At 42.8% G+C, this 14,987-nt stretch overlaps 1 protein-coding gene across 2 annotated transcripts in view; it reads left to right on the forward strand.

Annotated features, from left to right (window-relative positions):
• Window positions 1–1,127: 1,127 nt before the first annotated feature.
• Window positions 1,128–14,987, forward strand: part of XPA (XPA, DNA damage recognition and repair factor) — a 29,899-nt gene continuing 16,039 nt past the window's right edge. For both annotated transcript variants that reach the window (XR_006820850.1, XM_046023325.1), the window contains exons 1-3: window positions 1,128–1,379; window positions 3,623–3,733; window positions 8,253–8,358. Coding sequence is in view for 1 of the 2 variants with exons in the window: in XM_046023325.1 (XP_045879281.1) it covers window positions 1,205–1,379; window positions 3,623–3,733; window positions 8,253–8,358 (392 nt within the window). In the remaining variant the exon portion in view is untranslated. The remainder of the gene's footprint in view (window positions 1,380–3,622; window positions 3,734–8,252; window positions 8,359–14,987) is intronic.

Here is a 14,987-nt window from a genome sequence, read left to right on the forward strand (position 1 = left end):
GTTTGTACTTTTGGAGTTATATGGAATTTGAGATTTTGTCACCTGGACAATGTCAATGGTTAGGAAGAGAAGGGGATCTGAGGGGAAAGGGAACAGGGATTGCTTGAGGTTTCCGTCTCCAGTTCAACCAGAAGATCTGAGCATTTATCTGCTTTTTATAATGTTCTCCAGCCTATATATATATATATATATAATCAATAGATTAGAACCACTAGGTTGTGCTGCTCAAATTTTAACCAAGGAAAATAAATATGAAACCTCAGTGTGCCAGACTGTTCGGAAAACTAGACCTAAATGGTATATGTAGTAATTAAAACATAATGTATTTCCGGTTTCCTGGTTCAATTAAACTTCATTTGTAATTAAAAAAAAGGCATACATTCTTGGAAAAGCAAGCAATGTTTCTTGCAAAATGCTCCATTTATGACACTTTTGGGAAGTCAGGATTTGGCCCAAATATAAGCCCACTGTCTACCTGGTGGCATCTCATCCACACTTGAGGAATATTTCATGGAAAATATAGCCAAGTTCACGCACACCAGCTTTGATACCAGGTGCTACATTTGGTTGATATTACACAGCAGGTGAGAGTTTGAACGCAGGGGTTCCCATTTCAAATCTAAGGCTCTGGCCCCTAGGGCACACTTTCAAAGTAGTCAGATGAATCATCCATTGATCTTTTTTTGACAGGCACTATTACCGCTACTACCTGCTATTATTTTTTGGAAGCTTCCTATATGCCAGGCATTGTGCCGAAAACCTTTACAGCTCTTCTTTCTAACAACCCAGGAAGTGGTTCGGTAACTATCCTCGTTTTTTCCTACTGAAGAAACCGAACTGAGGTTACATAACTTGTTCCAGCAACCAGTGGTAAATGTCAGAGCTAGAACTTAACCCAGATCTGACTCCAAAGCCCATATTTTGAACCTCTAAGCAAGACTATTATTTTAAGGATGACCAGGTCCTGAAAATTGACCTCAACCCTTCCCCTTCTAGACTACATTCCAGCAGGTAGTCCCGGCCCCAACGCCTGCGCAAACTCCGTCACCGCCCTCCCTTCCGCCCCGACATCCTCAAATTGCGCAGGCGCTCTCCTCCGGGGCTGTACTGTAGAGTCTACGCGGAGGCGGTGCAGGCGTCGTCGGGACGGGGTGCCAATGCGCAGGCGCGGGCCTGGAGCCTCGGACCTTCGGGGAGCTTGGGGATGGCGACTGCCGGGGACGCTTCGCGGGAGCCGGCAGCCTCGGAACCGCCGGCGGAGCTGCCTGCCTCGGTGCGGGCGAGCATCGAGCGGAAGCGGCAGCGGGCGCTGATGCTGCGCCAGGCCCGGCTGGCGGCCCGGCCCTATCCGGCGACAGCGGCGGCGGAGACTACTGGAGGTTTGGGCCCTGGCGGCGCCTGTCCCTTCCCTCTGGCGGACCGGGTGCTGCGTTCCGGGTGCAGCGTCGGCTGCCCCGTCGGCTGCCCGCGCCTCTGTGCACCTGTCCTCCCGCAGTCCCGGGAGTTCGCTCCATGGGCTCTTTCAGAGCGGGCTGTGACCACTAGCGGTTCCGCGCTGGAGCCGGGTCTTTCCTCACTGCCCTGGTGTGGCCCAGCTCTCCTCTTAAGCGTGGATGCAGCCGCCCTCACCGTCGGGAGGTGCCAGCCAGTGTTGGTCGGCGCCTTAGCTTTCCCTTCCCAGCTGCGCGTGGAGCGGTCCCAGAGGCACTCCTTGTATAAAGCTTTTAGGCTTGGGACCCGTTGCCGCAGCCCTCCTGCACCGCTCCCGAATTCATCCACTCAACAAAGGGCGATTGAGTGCATTTTCTGGTTCTGCTCGCTACGTGCCGGGCACCGAGAGAGGCAAATAGGCAGGAGCTGCTGCCTTCGTGAGGCTCTCAAGGGAGGCACTGTTGTGTTTCACATGTTTTCAAGTTGACTAACTTGATTCTCACTGTTAACTTGGAAAATGATTAGGGCAGCGTTTGGTACTGGTGTTTTACTGAGGTGGTAATTGAGGACCAGGAAAGGAAAAGGATCTGCTCAGGTTCTTAGCGGCAAGTGTATAAGCTAATCAGGACTAGAGTTGAGCTCTGATACTGGGTTCATGGCCTTTCCTTTTCACCAACTGCTGCCTCTGTGCCAGGCACTGTCTCACTTTTAGGAAGAAAGGCTGTTACTTCTGTCTAAATTTTTATCTTCCCCCTTTCTTAGGGCAGCCCTTGACTGCGTGTTTTTCATGTATGTACGTCCCTGTCATAATTTTCCGCTGTAGTCCAGTAATAATCTCTAGGGTACTTAAAATAGTTTAGATGACATGCAGGTCTTCAGGACTGCCTCTGTAATGTGAAGTACATGTGTTCCTAAAGCTATATCCCATACTGTTTGCGTCATTGAGCACAGTTTGGAGCTGTCCTCTACTACCCCTTTTCCTCAGTCAGAAGAAAGGAAGAATGACAAGAAACTGGGGCTGGTACCCTGTCTTGATAGTCATCCTCAATCTGCAAATTCCAGTCACTTTTAATGGTTCTGGTGTCACCCTTCTGTTTCCTAGTTCTCTTATTTCTTTCTCAACTTGAGATGTTATAGAGTCAGGACGAAAGTTGTTCATTTGTATTCATTTGACAGAGATCACAAGTAGGCAGAGAGGCAGGCAGAGAGAGCGAGAGGGAAGCAGGCTCCCTTCAGAGCAGAGAGCCGGACGTGGGACTCGATCCCAGGACCCTGAGATCATGACCTGAGCCAAAGGCAGCGGCTTAAACCACTGAGCCACCCAGGCGCCCCTGTTCATTTGTATTCATATTCATGATTTCATAAAGGTTTGTAGATCTGTGCTAAATGGTTGTGGAACAAGGGTACAAGAAAGAACATACAGAGGTATTAAACTTCTGATCATGGAAAGCAAGGTAGAATGTATGTGCTCTAAGAGTTTTCTGGCAAGAGTTCTCAGACAAGGGACTGTGCTGTGACATGGGTTATACCCTGCTGTGCTTTGGGAGCTTGGACCAGCTGGAGTTGTCAAGACCTTGACTTGAGCAGGATACTGAACGATGCTCAGTCATGCCAAGACAAAGCCCCGTTTCTCTCTGCTGTTCCAGCTTGCTGTTTCCTCAGGCCCTGAGTACCACGTTCTAAGCAAGTTCTTCTCTGTCTTTTCCATGGCCTATGTCCTGGCTCAGAAAAAAAAATGGAAATTGTACTGTAGCTGAAATAAAAGTACTGCAGATAAAAATCTTAGCGCCCAATAGAATATTGAGGCTTCCAGTCTGCGTGTGGTCTGTTTCTCCATTTATATTTAGGTCTTTGATATCTCTTAGTGGTGGTTGCACTGTAGAGATTTTACACCTGTTTTTCTCGGTGTTATTACTTAGTTCTGATTGTAGATTCTTGTGGATAGTCTATGTACTTAATCCTATCATCTGTGGATAAAGATGGCTTTACTCCTTTCCAACCTTTATGCCTGTTGTATTTTTTACCATCTTGCAGTAGTTGGGCCCTTCAGTATAATGTTGAATAGAAGTGCTAACAGTGGACATCTTAGTCCTACTTGATATATATTAAATTTAAATAACCTGTTTATGCACAAGGGAACATATGGGCTTACCTGGTTAAGTCATTGACCACTTTTACTTACTTTCCATAGGTGTGGCTAATGTAAAAGCAGCCCCAAGGATCATTGACACAGGAGGAGGCTTCATTCTGGAAGAGGAAGAAGAAGAACAGTGTACAACTGGAAAAGTTGTCCATCAACCAGGTAAAGTGTATTTTCAGAAAATAGGGATCTAGATTGGTCATTTGGAGTAACACGCATAATTCTTTGTAAATTGATGTTAGTGCCATACCTATTGTCAGTGAGCAGGTCAGCTTTGTGAGAGGCATAGAGTTTGGCAGTTTTGCTGGTAGATTAAAAATGCAGCCAGTTTGGCAATAATTAGTTTAACTTGTGGTTTGTGGACTTACGGTTGATGCTCTCTGTTACTTTAAAATAGGGACAGCCAATATATTGACTTCTGATATACTCCATTGTCTTGATAGGCCGAAATGAGGGGCTAATGTTCTACCAAGAGATAAAATTTAGGACATTCTTTCACTTGTTTGGAGGAAGAATGGGATATATAGATACCTGTAACTCTGTCCTTGGGGAAGCTTAAAAAACCTAGTTTAGTTTTAGCTGTGGCAACAGAAATGTTATATGTTCATCAAGGTAGGAAAGAGTCCTGTTCTATTACACTGTCTTCAGAAGCTGAGACTTGAAGGATTAAAGTATTTGTTCAGTTTGGGCGCCATACTTAAGGGGGATATTGATAAGTGTATAGTGTCCAAAATAGGGTGATCAAAATGGAGGTCTTCAAATTGACATGTGAGGAACAGTAGTCAGAACTGGTTAGGTTTAACTTAGAGGACTCTTGTAATCTCCTGCGAGTGTAAGTGCTTCCCTGTGGAGGAGCGATTTTACTCACTGTGATTTGCTTTGGAGGGCAGAACTTGGAACAGTGGGTGACCGCTACAATACAGTGAGGGAGATTTCAGCCCAGTACCATGCATATATTTAGCATTTTGCACTTACAGAGTGTTGGCATGTATTTCATGTGAATCTCATGGTGACTCTGTGAAATGGAAAAACTTCCCGACCATGTGAATTGCTGTTTCTAAATAGCAAAACACTGGAGGGGTTCAGAGATGGAAGGACCTGACCAGGATATATTAGAGAAGCACTGTTGGAGGAGGGAAGGCATCGAATTAAAGACCTTCAAAGTCCTTATGATTTTATGGATATGAAGACTCATGGTAACTTTGTCTGCAGATTTTGGACTCAGCTTTGGGCTGTAAAGCCTATGCTTTAACAGGTCATACAACAATTTTTTTAAGATTTTATTTGTCAGACCACATACACACATGCAGCAGGGAGGGGCAGAGGGAGAAGCAGTCTCCCCACTGAGCTGGGAGCCCAATGATGTGGGGCTCAATCCCTGGGATCATGACCTATGACTTGAGCCGAAGGCAGACGCTTAACCAACTAAGCCACCCAGGTGCCCTGTCACACAACAAATATTTATTGTTAACCTATTGTAGTGCCTTCTTGCTTAGTGGAGGTTTACTCCTGCATCGATGGTGTGGCTGCCGCATGTGAATAGAACTTGGATAGTGAGTTTGTGAAAGTTAAGAGAAGGTGTGTGTGTTAGTTTGCACAGTGGCACGTACACAGAGGGCACAAGACTGAAGGAGTCAGGCCACTCCACATTGGTAGGTGGCAGCTTTAATTATCAAGGGACCTTAGGAGGCTTGTCTTGGGTGGCTGTGAGATGAGGACATCTCTGCATCCACCTGCCAGATCTTAACCGTTTATACAGAGGCTTAAGTGGGTTCAGTCCCGTAGTCAGGTCAGATGTCCTCAACGACACCTTACTCTGTCAAGGGTTTGTCCTTGCAACACCTCCCACTGTGGGACTGGTGGGCAGAATGAGCATTCCAAGAACAGAGTAGGGGATGAGGAGTGTAATTGCCCAGGTCTGCCTCACAGGTCAGCTGGCCATCATCTCCTCTCAATTACCTCATCAACAGTGTCCCCTTTGGGAAACACATTAGAAAAGGCCCTCATTCTCTGGGCTGACTTAGCCTGGGAGAGGGAGAGAGACTGTCTAACAGACTCCCCCCGAGTGTGAAACCTATTGTGGAAGTCTAATGACTCCGGAGATCATGACGTGAGATCAAGAGTCAGACACTTAACTGGCTGAGCTACCCAGGCGCCCCTATATCATGTTTTCTTTGTTAGTTTTTAAAGAGCTTCAGCATAGCTGAGAAAAGTTAAAATTATTTGGGCCATTAAATTATTTAGGTCATTTGCCTGTAAAGCAAAGCCTATTGAGTGCTTTTATAATCTAGAATAGAGGTTCCCCAGGATCACTAGGAAGGTGATAAGGGAAGAGGGGGTGGTGAAGGACTTCTAGTTATGAAATAAATCATGAGCATGGCAACTAGTTAATATTACTGTGCTGCATATTTGAAAGCTGCTAGGAGAGTAGATCTTAAAAGTTCTCATAAGAGAGATGTCAACTAGACTTATTGTGATAATTTCACAATATATATAAATATCAAGTCATTATGTTAGATATCTGAAATTAATACAATGTTATACCTCGGAAAGATAAGTGTGTACGCGTGAGTACTTGCGCGTGCATACATATATGTATGTGTGCATGTATTCGCACATATATGTACACACATGTGCATGTATTTCTTAGCTCTGTCCACAGAAAGGGCCTTGAAGTGAAGAGAACCCAGTGGCAGTGGGCATACCTGGTGTCCAGATCTTGGACTCGGATACTGTCCCCCCACCGAAAGGAACCAGGGCCCTACAGAGAAATAGCTGATTCTAGGGTTGGGGCAGGATGGCCACCAGGTGAGTTTGGAACATTCTGTAATGCCAGAAATATGTAAGTGTTCACAAGTGATAAAAGTGTGTTGCACAGCTTGAAAGGACTCCTGCTGGCCAAATCTGAGACACTTTGAGCACTGAACTCATTAAGGACACTACTGAGTGGTAATGCCATTGGAAAAAAGTTAGGAATCTGTGCATCTGTATCTATAATTAATAGGTACATGAGTGAATGAATGGCGGGGAGGGTAGGCTCTTGCTTACACTAGACTGCCAGTTTCCACGTGATAAATTTAAAGGGAGTACAGGAGTATAAAAATCATCATGATGGACATTTAAAATTTTCCATCATAAAGACTTTCTGAAATTAGGAAAATGTACATTTTATGGCTTTTGATTAATAATGCTGTCCAGTAGTCTCTTAATTGGTATGTCAGACCTCTGTTTTTCTCCTTTCTAACACATTTTAGTAATCAATTTTTTGAAGATCTTTGACTGTACTTTTAACTTTTCCTTTTGTCTGTGGCTATGCCCTGCTAACATTCTAGAAGGAAGAGTGGTATTTTTGTTAGAGTTTGGAGATTAGTGGAATTAAGGGGTGCTAGAATATTAACTGACCTTGATGTGTTGAAAGTAGGTAAAGGAAGGCAGTGATAGGATTATGTTGAACCAACTGTGGACAAATAACGACTACCTTCTTCTTTCCACTGGGAGTTGTGGCAGTTCTTAGAGCAGGAGGCTTGGCAGTAGCAATCATCCTAAGGACGTACTAGTAAAACTGCAGACTTGCTGAGAGAACCAGTTCTAGAGGATAAAGATCCTTAGGTATTTGAAGTCCTCAAAAAAATTGAGCTTTACTGAGAGTAGTTTCTGTGCTGGAAGCTGAGGATATATAGCTAAATATAATCTCCACCCACAAGTTTACAATCTCATTGTTGAGATATTGGCTCTCTTGGTGGTGGTGGGGTGGAATGGAGGGGGACAAAGTTTCCTATTTGAAAGTGAATTCTGTGTTGTCTCTTCTAGTGTTGATTTCTCTTGACTACCCTTTCCATGTTGTTTGTTAGTGCCGGTCTCCCTGAGAGAGGGAGGGGTAGAGACCCCTCCCCTTTTTACTCTGGCATTTGCCTCCTTTGTCCTTTTTTTTTTTTTTCCCCCTCCTTTGTCCTGTCAACAGTATGGTGGTAGGCTGAGTAACAGTCCCCAAAGATGTCCCATTCCAATCACTGTGGATACCGTGATGTATTACCATACATAGCAAAAGGGACTTTGCAGATTGATTAAAGTTAAAGACCTCGAGATGTGTGGGAGATTATTCTGTATTATCCAAGTGGGCACAGTATAATCACAGGTACTTAAAAAGCAGGAGAGAGTCGCAGGGAGATGTGGTTATGGGAGAAGTCAGAGTGATGTGAGAAGCTGCTACTGCAGGCTTGGGAGATTGAGGAATGGAGTCATGAGTCAAGAAAGGCAGCCTCTAGAAGCTGAAAATGGCAGGTAATAGATGGTCCCCTAAAACTCCCGGAAAGGAATGCAGCCCTGCCCTTGACTATAGTGCACTGAGACCTGTGTCAGACTTAGAAACTACAGATCTGTAAGATAATAAATTTGTGTTATTTTAGCCAGATTTGTGGTAATATGCTATAGCAGCAATACAGAATGAATACAAGCATCCTACACATGGCTTTGGGTTCAAATGTACTTGATGAATTGATCGTTTTTTTTTTTTTCTTAAATTTTTTTTAAGATACAGGGTTATTTAATCATGGTTTTGTCTTTCATGTAAATGTATTTGTGTCTGTTAAAGAGTACATGCTGATAAACTTAAGATGTGGGAAAATATATTGTTCTAAGTCACAAAAAAGGAAACTTAAAGAATTAACCTTTCTTTCTTTAGGACCTGTTATGGAATTTGATTATGCAATATGTGAAGAATGTGGTAAAGAATTTATGGATTCTTACCTTATGACCCACTTTGATCTGGCAACTTGTGATAACTGCAGGTACTTATTTCAGCCGACGTTCTCAATTGCTCAAGTTTAGGTTTAGGGCAGAACAATAATTAGATCCATGTGGATTTAATATTCTTAGTAATTAAGATTTTCATTCTAGCTGTTTCCTAAAATTTCTCTGGTTTCCATTTTGCCAAAGAAATACAGGAAGTCTGTGTTTATTGTGGTGATGATGTGCCCCGTGCGTAGGAGGGATGGCCTAGTTTGGCCATAGATCTGTCTTCCTGTCTGTGGGCCTGGTGGGTCTTTACCATCTTTCGGTAGCCGGTTCCTAAGTCTTTTCTTCCCCCAGGCTCTGCGGGTGCCCTCTGTCTTACCCCAGGATTTGTGGACACCTTGGTCAGAGGTTTGGGGCCTTCAGTGAGAGGAGGGGATGAAGGGGAGAGAAGAGATGAGGAAAAGTCACATTCTTCTCTCTTTTTCTTCTTCTCCTAGGCTCTGTCCTCTTTCTGTCACCCCAGGTTAATGCTTCTCACACCACATGGTTCTGTCCCTGCTGTTTACCCTGCATGTCCTGTGTTATATGTGGTAATCTGTACTTTAAGAAGTGGCGGCACTGTGGATCTCACCTACTGTGTGTCAGTGGGACCAGAGACCCCATCTGAGATTCTTACTTAGCCCTCTTCTCTGTTTCCCGGTCCTCTTTGGACCTGCTACCCTAGATCAACTGCTCACCTGCCTGGAGGACCTGCCCTTTCTGAGTCCCTGCTGTGGCCATCGGGAGACATCCCCACTGACTTGTTGCTAGGTAGAGTCCTGGGAAGAGGACATGGGAGATGTTGCTGGTCTCACAATCAGATCTGTGGCTGGAAATGTTTCCCACCTGACAAATTAAAACTCTTTTCCCACTGATACACAGTGGTTAAGATCCATAGTGCTGTCACTCCTTAAAGTATGAATGGACAGCTTTTGGGAACTAAGTTACCACATAGAGTCTTACATGAGAAGATGGAAGCACCTTCCATCTGATGATGAGAAGATGTATCGGTTAAGATGTATCAGTTAAGAGAAAGTTGTGTAGTAGTCTGGAAAAAAGATACTTTTAAACTTTAAAGTAATAAGGAGCATAGCCTTTTATTCTGTTTCCTTTCCGTACCTTCAAAGATTTTAATTTTAGTAGAGTATCATTTATCTGTCCCCTCTTTTAGCTTAAAATTCCAAGTTATTTAGCTCTCATAAAGTTCTATGCAATTTTTAAGTCTCCCCTCCCCTCCCTGACCTATACCTCATTTCAGTAAAGGCCAGCTTCACTGGCTGTTTCTTTTTATCTTGTGTTTGGAACACAAAGATAAAAAGATATCTTTGTGTTTCTTTCCATTTGGCTCTGTGTTCATTCTATATCCTTGCTTCACCCCCTCATCCCCTTGCCCACCACGACTTCTGCTGAGACCACCATCAACCCTGGCCTGGAGCACGGCACCGGTGGTCTTCTGACTGGCCTGTGTCCCCCACTTTGTACCATTGTCGTCTTCTATGGAAACATTTTAGTAAGAACTCTTCAACGGTTTTTAATCCGTGTAGACTTGAACTGTCTCTACACTGCTTACAGGGCTTCCACCTGTTTCAGACTTGATCTGCTGCCCCCCCCGCCCGCCCCCTCCTCACCACCACTTCTCCCTTAAGCCTTCAGGTCCCACCAGCTCAGTTGCTGTGAGTCCAGTTGCAGTGTGTACTCCTGCCCTAGAGCCTTTGAACTTGCTGTTCTCTCTGCTCAGGATGTTCTTTCTCCAGCTGTTTAGAATGCTCTCTGACTTTTTAAGGACCATACTCAAATGCCCCCTCATCAGTGGCCTTCTTTGATTACCCCGTCTATCAGGATTTCTGTTCCTTTACCATGCTTTGTGTTTCTTTATAGCACTTTTCTGTGTCATTATGTTTGCTTATTGAGTGTCTTCTCCTAACCAGAATGGGAGCTTCATGAAAACAAGGCTTTGTTTTCTTCTTTGCTGTGTGTCTGGTACCTTAAGTAATACCTGGCATGTAGATGGAGAACAAATAAATGAGAAGAACTGTGTAACTGACTAAGCCTCCATTTTTACCTTGGCTTTGAAACAACTGAGCCAGTTGGAAACTAAAGTGTATTGGGCCAGTTGGACCTTGTATACTCCAATTCCTTCTATCCCACAGACCGTGACTTTATGCTTTGATTTATATTTTCTTACCCATTGAGTCTTACTTCTCATTTACATTTTCTATACTCTTAGTAATTTCAAATCCATTGTGGCAAAGAGGGACTTTAAATAAGTAGAAAAGAAATTCTGATTAAATGACCTAGATCTGCTGCTAATCTAATATAGCTTTTCCAGATTAATAAAAAATAAAGTATCTTAATGTTTAGAATTTTTTTAATTTATTTATTTTTAAAGATTTTATTTATTTATTTGACAGATGGAGATCACAAGTAGGCAGAGAAGCAGGCAGAGAGAGAGGAGGAAGCAGGCTCCCTGCAGAGCAGAGAGCCCTATGCAGGGCTTGATCCCAGGACCCTGAGATTATGACCTGAGCCAAAGGCAGAGGCTTTAACCCACTGAGCCACCCAGGCGCCCATGTTTAGAATTTTTATGCTGCTAACTTGACCATGAGAGTTGAAGGAAAAACTTTTTTTTTTTTTTTTAGATTTTTAATTTTTGTTTATTTATTTTTACTAACATGTAATGTATTATTTGCTTCAGGGGTACAGGTCTGTGAGTCATCAGGCTTACACATTCACAGCACTCACCATAGCACATACCCTCCCCAGTGTCCATCAAACAGCCACCCTATCCCTCCCCCCGACGCCCCAGCAACCCTCGTTTGTTTCCTGAGATTAAGAGTCTCTTGGGGCGCCTGGGTGGCTCAGTGGGTTAAGCCTCTGCCTTCAGCTCAGGTCATGATCTCAGGGTCTTGGGATCAAGCCGCATATCAGGCTCTCAGCAGGGAGCTTGCTTCCCCTTCTCTCTCTGCCTGCTTGTGATCTTTCTCTGTCCAAAAAAAAGGAGTCTCTTACGGTTTGTCTCCCTCCTGATCCCATCTTGTTTCATTTTTTCCCTCCCTGCACTTCACAACCCCCTCACCCTGCTCCTCACATTCCTCGTATCAGGGAGATCATAGGATAATTTTCTTTCTCTGATTGACTTATTTCACTGAGCATAATATGCTCTACTTCCTCTAGTTCCATCTATGTCATTGCAAATGGCAAGATTTCATTTCTTTTGATGTGCATAGTATCCCATTGTGTATGTATGTGTGTGTTTATATATATATATATATATATATATACCACGTCTTCTCTATCCATTCATCTGTTGATGGACATCTAGTTCTTTCCATAGTTTGGCTATTGTGGACATTGCTACTGTAAACATTCGGGTGCACGTGCCCCTTCAGATCACTACATTTGTATCTTTAGGGTAATTACTCAGTAGTGCGATTGCTGGATTGTAGGGTAGCTCTATTTTCAGCTTTTCGAGGAACCTCCATACTGTTTTCCAGAGCGGCTGCACCAGCTTGCATTCCCACTAACAGTGTAGGAGGTTTCCCCTTTCCCTGCATCCATGCCAACACCTATCATTTCCTGATATGTTAATTTTAGCCATTCTGACTGGTGTGAGGTGATATCTCATTGTGGTTTTGATTTGTATTTCCCTGATGCTGAGTGATCTTGAGTGCTTTTTCATGTGGCTGTTGGCCATTTGGATGTCTTTGCAGAAATGTCTGTTAATGTCTTCTGCCTGTTTCTTTTTTTTTTCTTTTTTTTAAGATTTTATTTATTTATTTGACAGAGATCACAAGGAGGCAGAGAGGCAGGCAGAGAGAGGTGGAAGCAGGCACTCTGCTCAGCAGATGGATGCGGAGCTCCATCCCAGATCTCTGGGATCGTGACCTGAGCCGAGGGCAGAGGCTTTAACCCACTGAGCCACCCAGGTGTCCCATGTTTCTTAATTGAATTATTTATTCTTTGGATGTTGAGTTTGATAAGTTCTTTATAGATTTTGGATACTACTAGCCCTTTATCTGATATGTCATTTGCAAATATTTTCTCCCATTTTGTCAGTTGTCTTTTGGTTTTGTTGACTGTTTGCTTTTCTGTGCAAAAGCTTTTGATCTTGGTGAAGTCCCAATAGTTCATTTTCACTCTTGCTTCCCTTGCCTTTGGCGATGTTTTAGGAAGAAATTGCTGTGACTGAGGTCGAAAAGGTTGCTGCCTGTGTTCTCAAGGATTTTGATGGATTCCTCTCTCACATTGAGGTCTTTCATCCATTTTTAGTCTATTTTTGTGTGTAGTATAAGGACATGGTCCAGTTTCATTCCTCTGCATGTGGCCATCCAATTTTCCCAACACCATTTGTTGAAGAGACTGTCTTTTTTTCATCGGAGATTCTTTTGTGCTTTGTTGAAGATTAGTTGACCATAGAGTTAAGGGTCCATTTCTGGACTCTCTATTCTATTCCATTGATCTATGTGTCTGTTTTTGTGCCAGTACCATACTGTCTTGATGATTACAGCTTTGTAATAGAGCTTGAAGTCTGGAATTGTGATGTTGCCAACTTTTTTTCTTTTTCAATATCCCTCTGGCTATTCAGGGTCTTTCCTGGTTCCATATAAATCTTAGGATTATTTGTTCCATTTCTTTGAAAAAAATTAATGGTATTTTGATAGGGGTTGTGTTAAATGTGTAGATTGCTTTAGTAGCATAGACATTTTCTTTCATGAGTACTTTGTAGTTTTCTGAGTACAGATTCTTTGCCTCTTTGGTTAGGTTTATTCTTAGGTATCTTATGGTTTTGGAAGCCTGCTTCCCCTTCTCTCTCTGCCTGTCTCTCTGCCTGCTTGTGATCTTTCTCTGTCAAAAAAAGAAAAAAAGGTTTTGGGTGTAGTTGTAAATGGGATCGACTCCTTAATTTCTTTTTCTTCTGTCTTACTGTTGGTTTATAGAAATGCAACAGATTTCTGTGCATTGATTTTATATCCTGACATGTCACTGAATTTCTTGTACGAGTTCTAGCCATTTTGGAGTGCAGTCTTTTGGGTTTTCCCCATAAAGTATCTTATCATCTGCAAAGAGTGAAAGTTTGACTTCCTCTTTGCTGATTCGATAGGCTTTTATTTATTTTTGTTGTCTGATTGCTGAGGCTAGGACTTCTAGTACTATGTTGAATAGCATTGGTGATAGTGGACAGACCTGCCATGTTCCTGACCTTAGGAGAAAAGCTCTCAGTTTTCCCTGTTGAGAATGATATTCGCTGTGGGTTTTTCATAGATGGCTTTGATGATATTGAGGTATGTACCCTCTTTCCCTACACTGTGAAGAGTTTTGATCAAGAAAGGACGCTGTAGCCAAAACAATGAACACTGTTATGCTGTAAATAAACAAACAAAAGATGCTGTACTTTGTCAAATGCTTTTTCAGCCTCTATTGAGAGGATCATATGGTTGTTGTTCTTTCTTTTATTAATATATTGTATCACATTGATTTGTGGATGTTGAGCCAACCTTGCAGCCCAGGAATAAATCCCACTTGGTCGTGGTGAATAATCCTTTTAATGTACTGTTGGATCCTATTGGCTAGTATTTGGTGAGAATTTTTGCATCCATGTTCATCAAGGATATTGGTCTGTAATTCTCCTTTTTGATGGGGTTGTTGTCTGGTTTTAGGGTCAAGGTAGTGTTGGCATCATAAAATGAGTTTGGAAATTTTCCTTCCATTTCTATTTTTTGGGAACAGTTTCAGGAGAATAGGTGTTAATTCTTTAAATGTTTGGTAGAATTCCCCTGGGAAGCCATCTGGCCCTGGGCTCTTGTTGGGAGATTTTTGATTACTGCTTCCATCTCCTTACTGGTTATGGGTCTGTTCTTTTGGTTCAGTTTTGGTAGTTTATATGTCTCTAGGAATGCATCCATTTCTTCCAGGTTGTCAAATTTGCTCGTGTACTGTTGCTCATAATATGTTCTTAAAATTGTTTGTATTTTTTTGGTGTCGGTTGTGATTTCTCCTCTTTCATTCATGATTTTATTAATTTGGGTCCTTTCTCTTTTGTTTTTGGTAAGTCTGGCCAGGGGTTTATCAGTCTTACTAATTCTTTCAAAGAACCAGCTCCTACTTTTGTTGATTTGTTCTCCTGTTATTTTAGTTTCTGTTTCATTGGTTTCTGCTCTGATCTTTGTTATTTCTCTTCTCCTTCCGGATTTAGGCTTTATTTGCTGTTCTTTCTCCAGTTCTTTTAGGTGTAGGATTAGGTTGTGTCCTTGAGACCTTTCTTGTTTCTTAAGAAAGGCTTGTATTGCTATATACTTTCCTCTCAGGACCACTTTTGCTGTGTCCCAAGGATTTTAAACAGTTGTGTTTTCATTTTCATTTGTTTCCAGGAATTTTTAAAATTCTTCCTTAATTTCCTGGTTGGCCCATTCATTCTTAGTAGGATGCTCTTTAGCCTCCATGTATTTGAGTTCTTCCAACTCTCCTCTTGTGATTGAGTTCTAGTTTGAAAGCGTGCTCTGAAAATATGCAGGGAATGATCCTAATCTTTGGTACCAGTTGAGACCTGATTTGCGACCCAGGATATGATCTATTCTGGAGAATGTTCCATGTGCACTAGAGAATGAGTATTCTGTTGCTTTGGGATGGAATGTTTTAAATCTAT

Source organism: Meles meles, chromosome 11 (genome assembly GCF_922984935.1).
Source record: "Meles meles chromosome 11, mMelMel3.1 paternal haplotype, whole genome shotgun sequence".
Classification (NCBI taxonomy): domain Eukaryota; kingdom Metazoa; phylum Chordata; class Mammalia; order Carnivora; family Mustelidae; genus Meles; species Meles meles.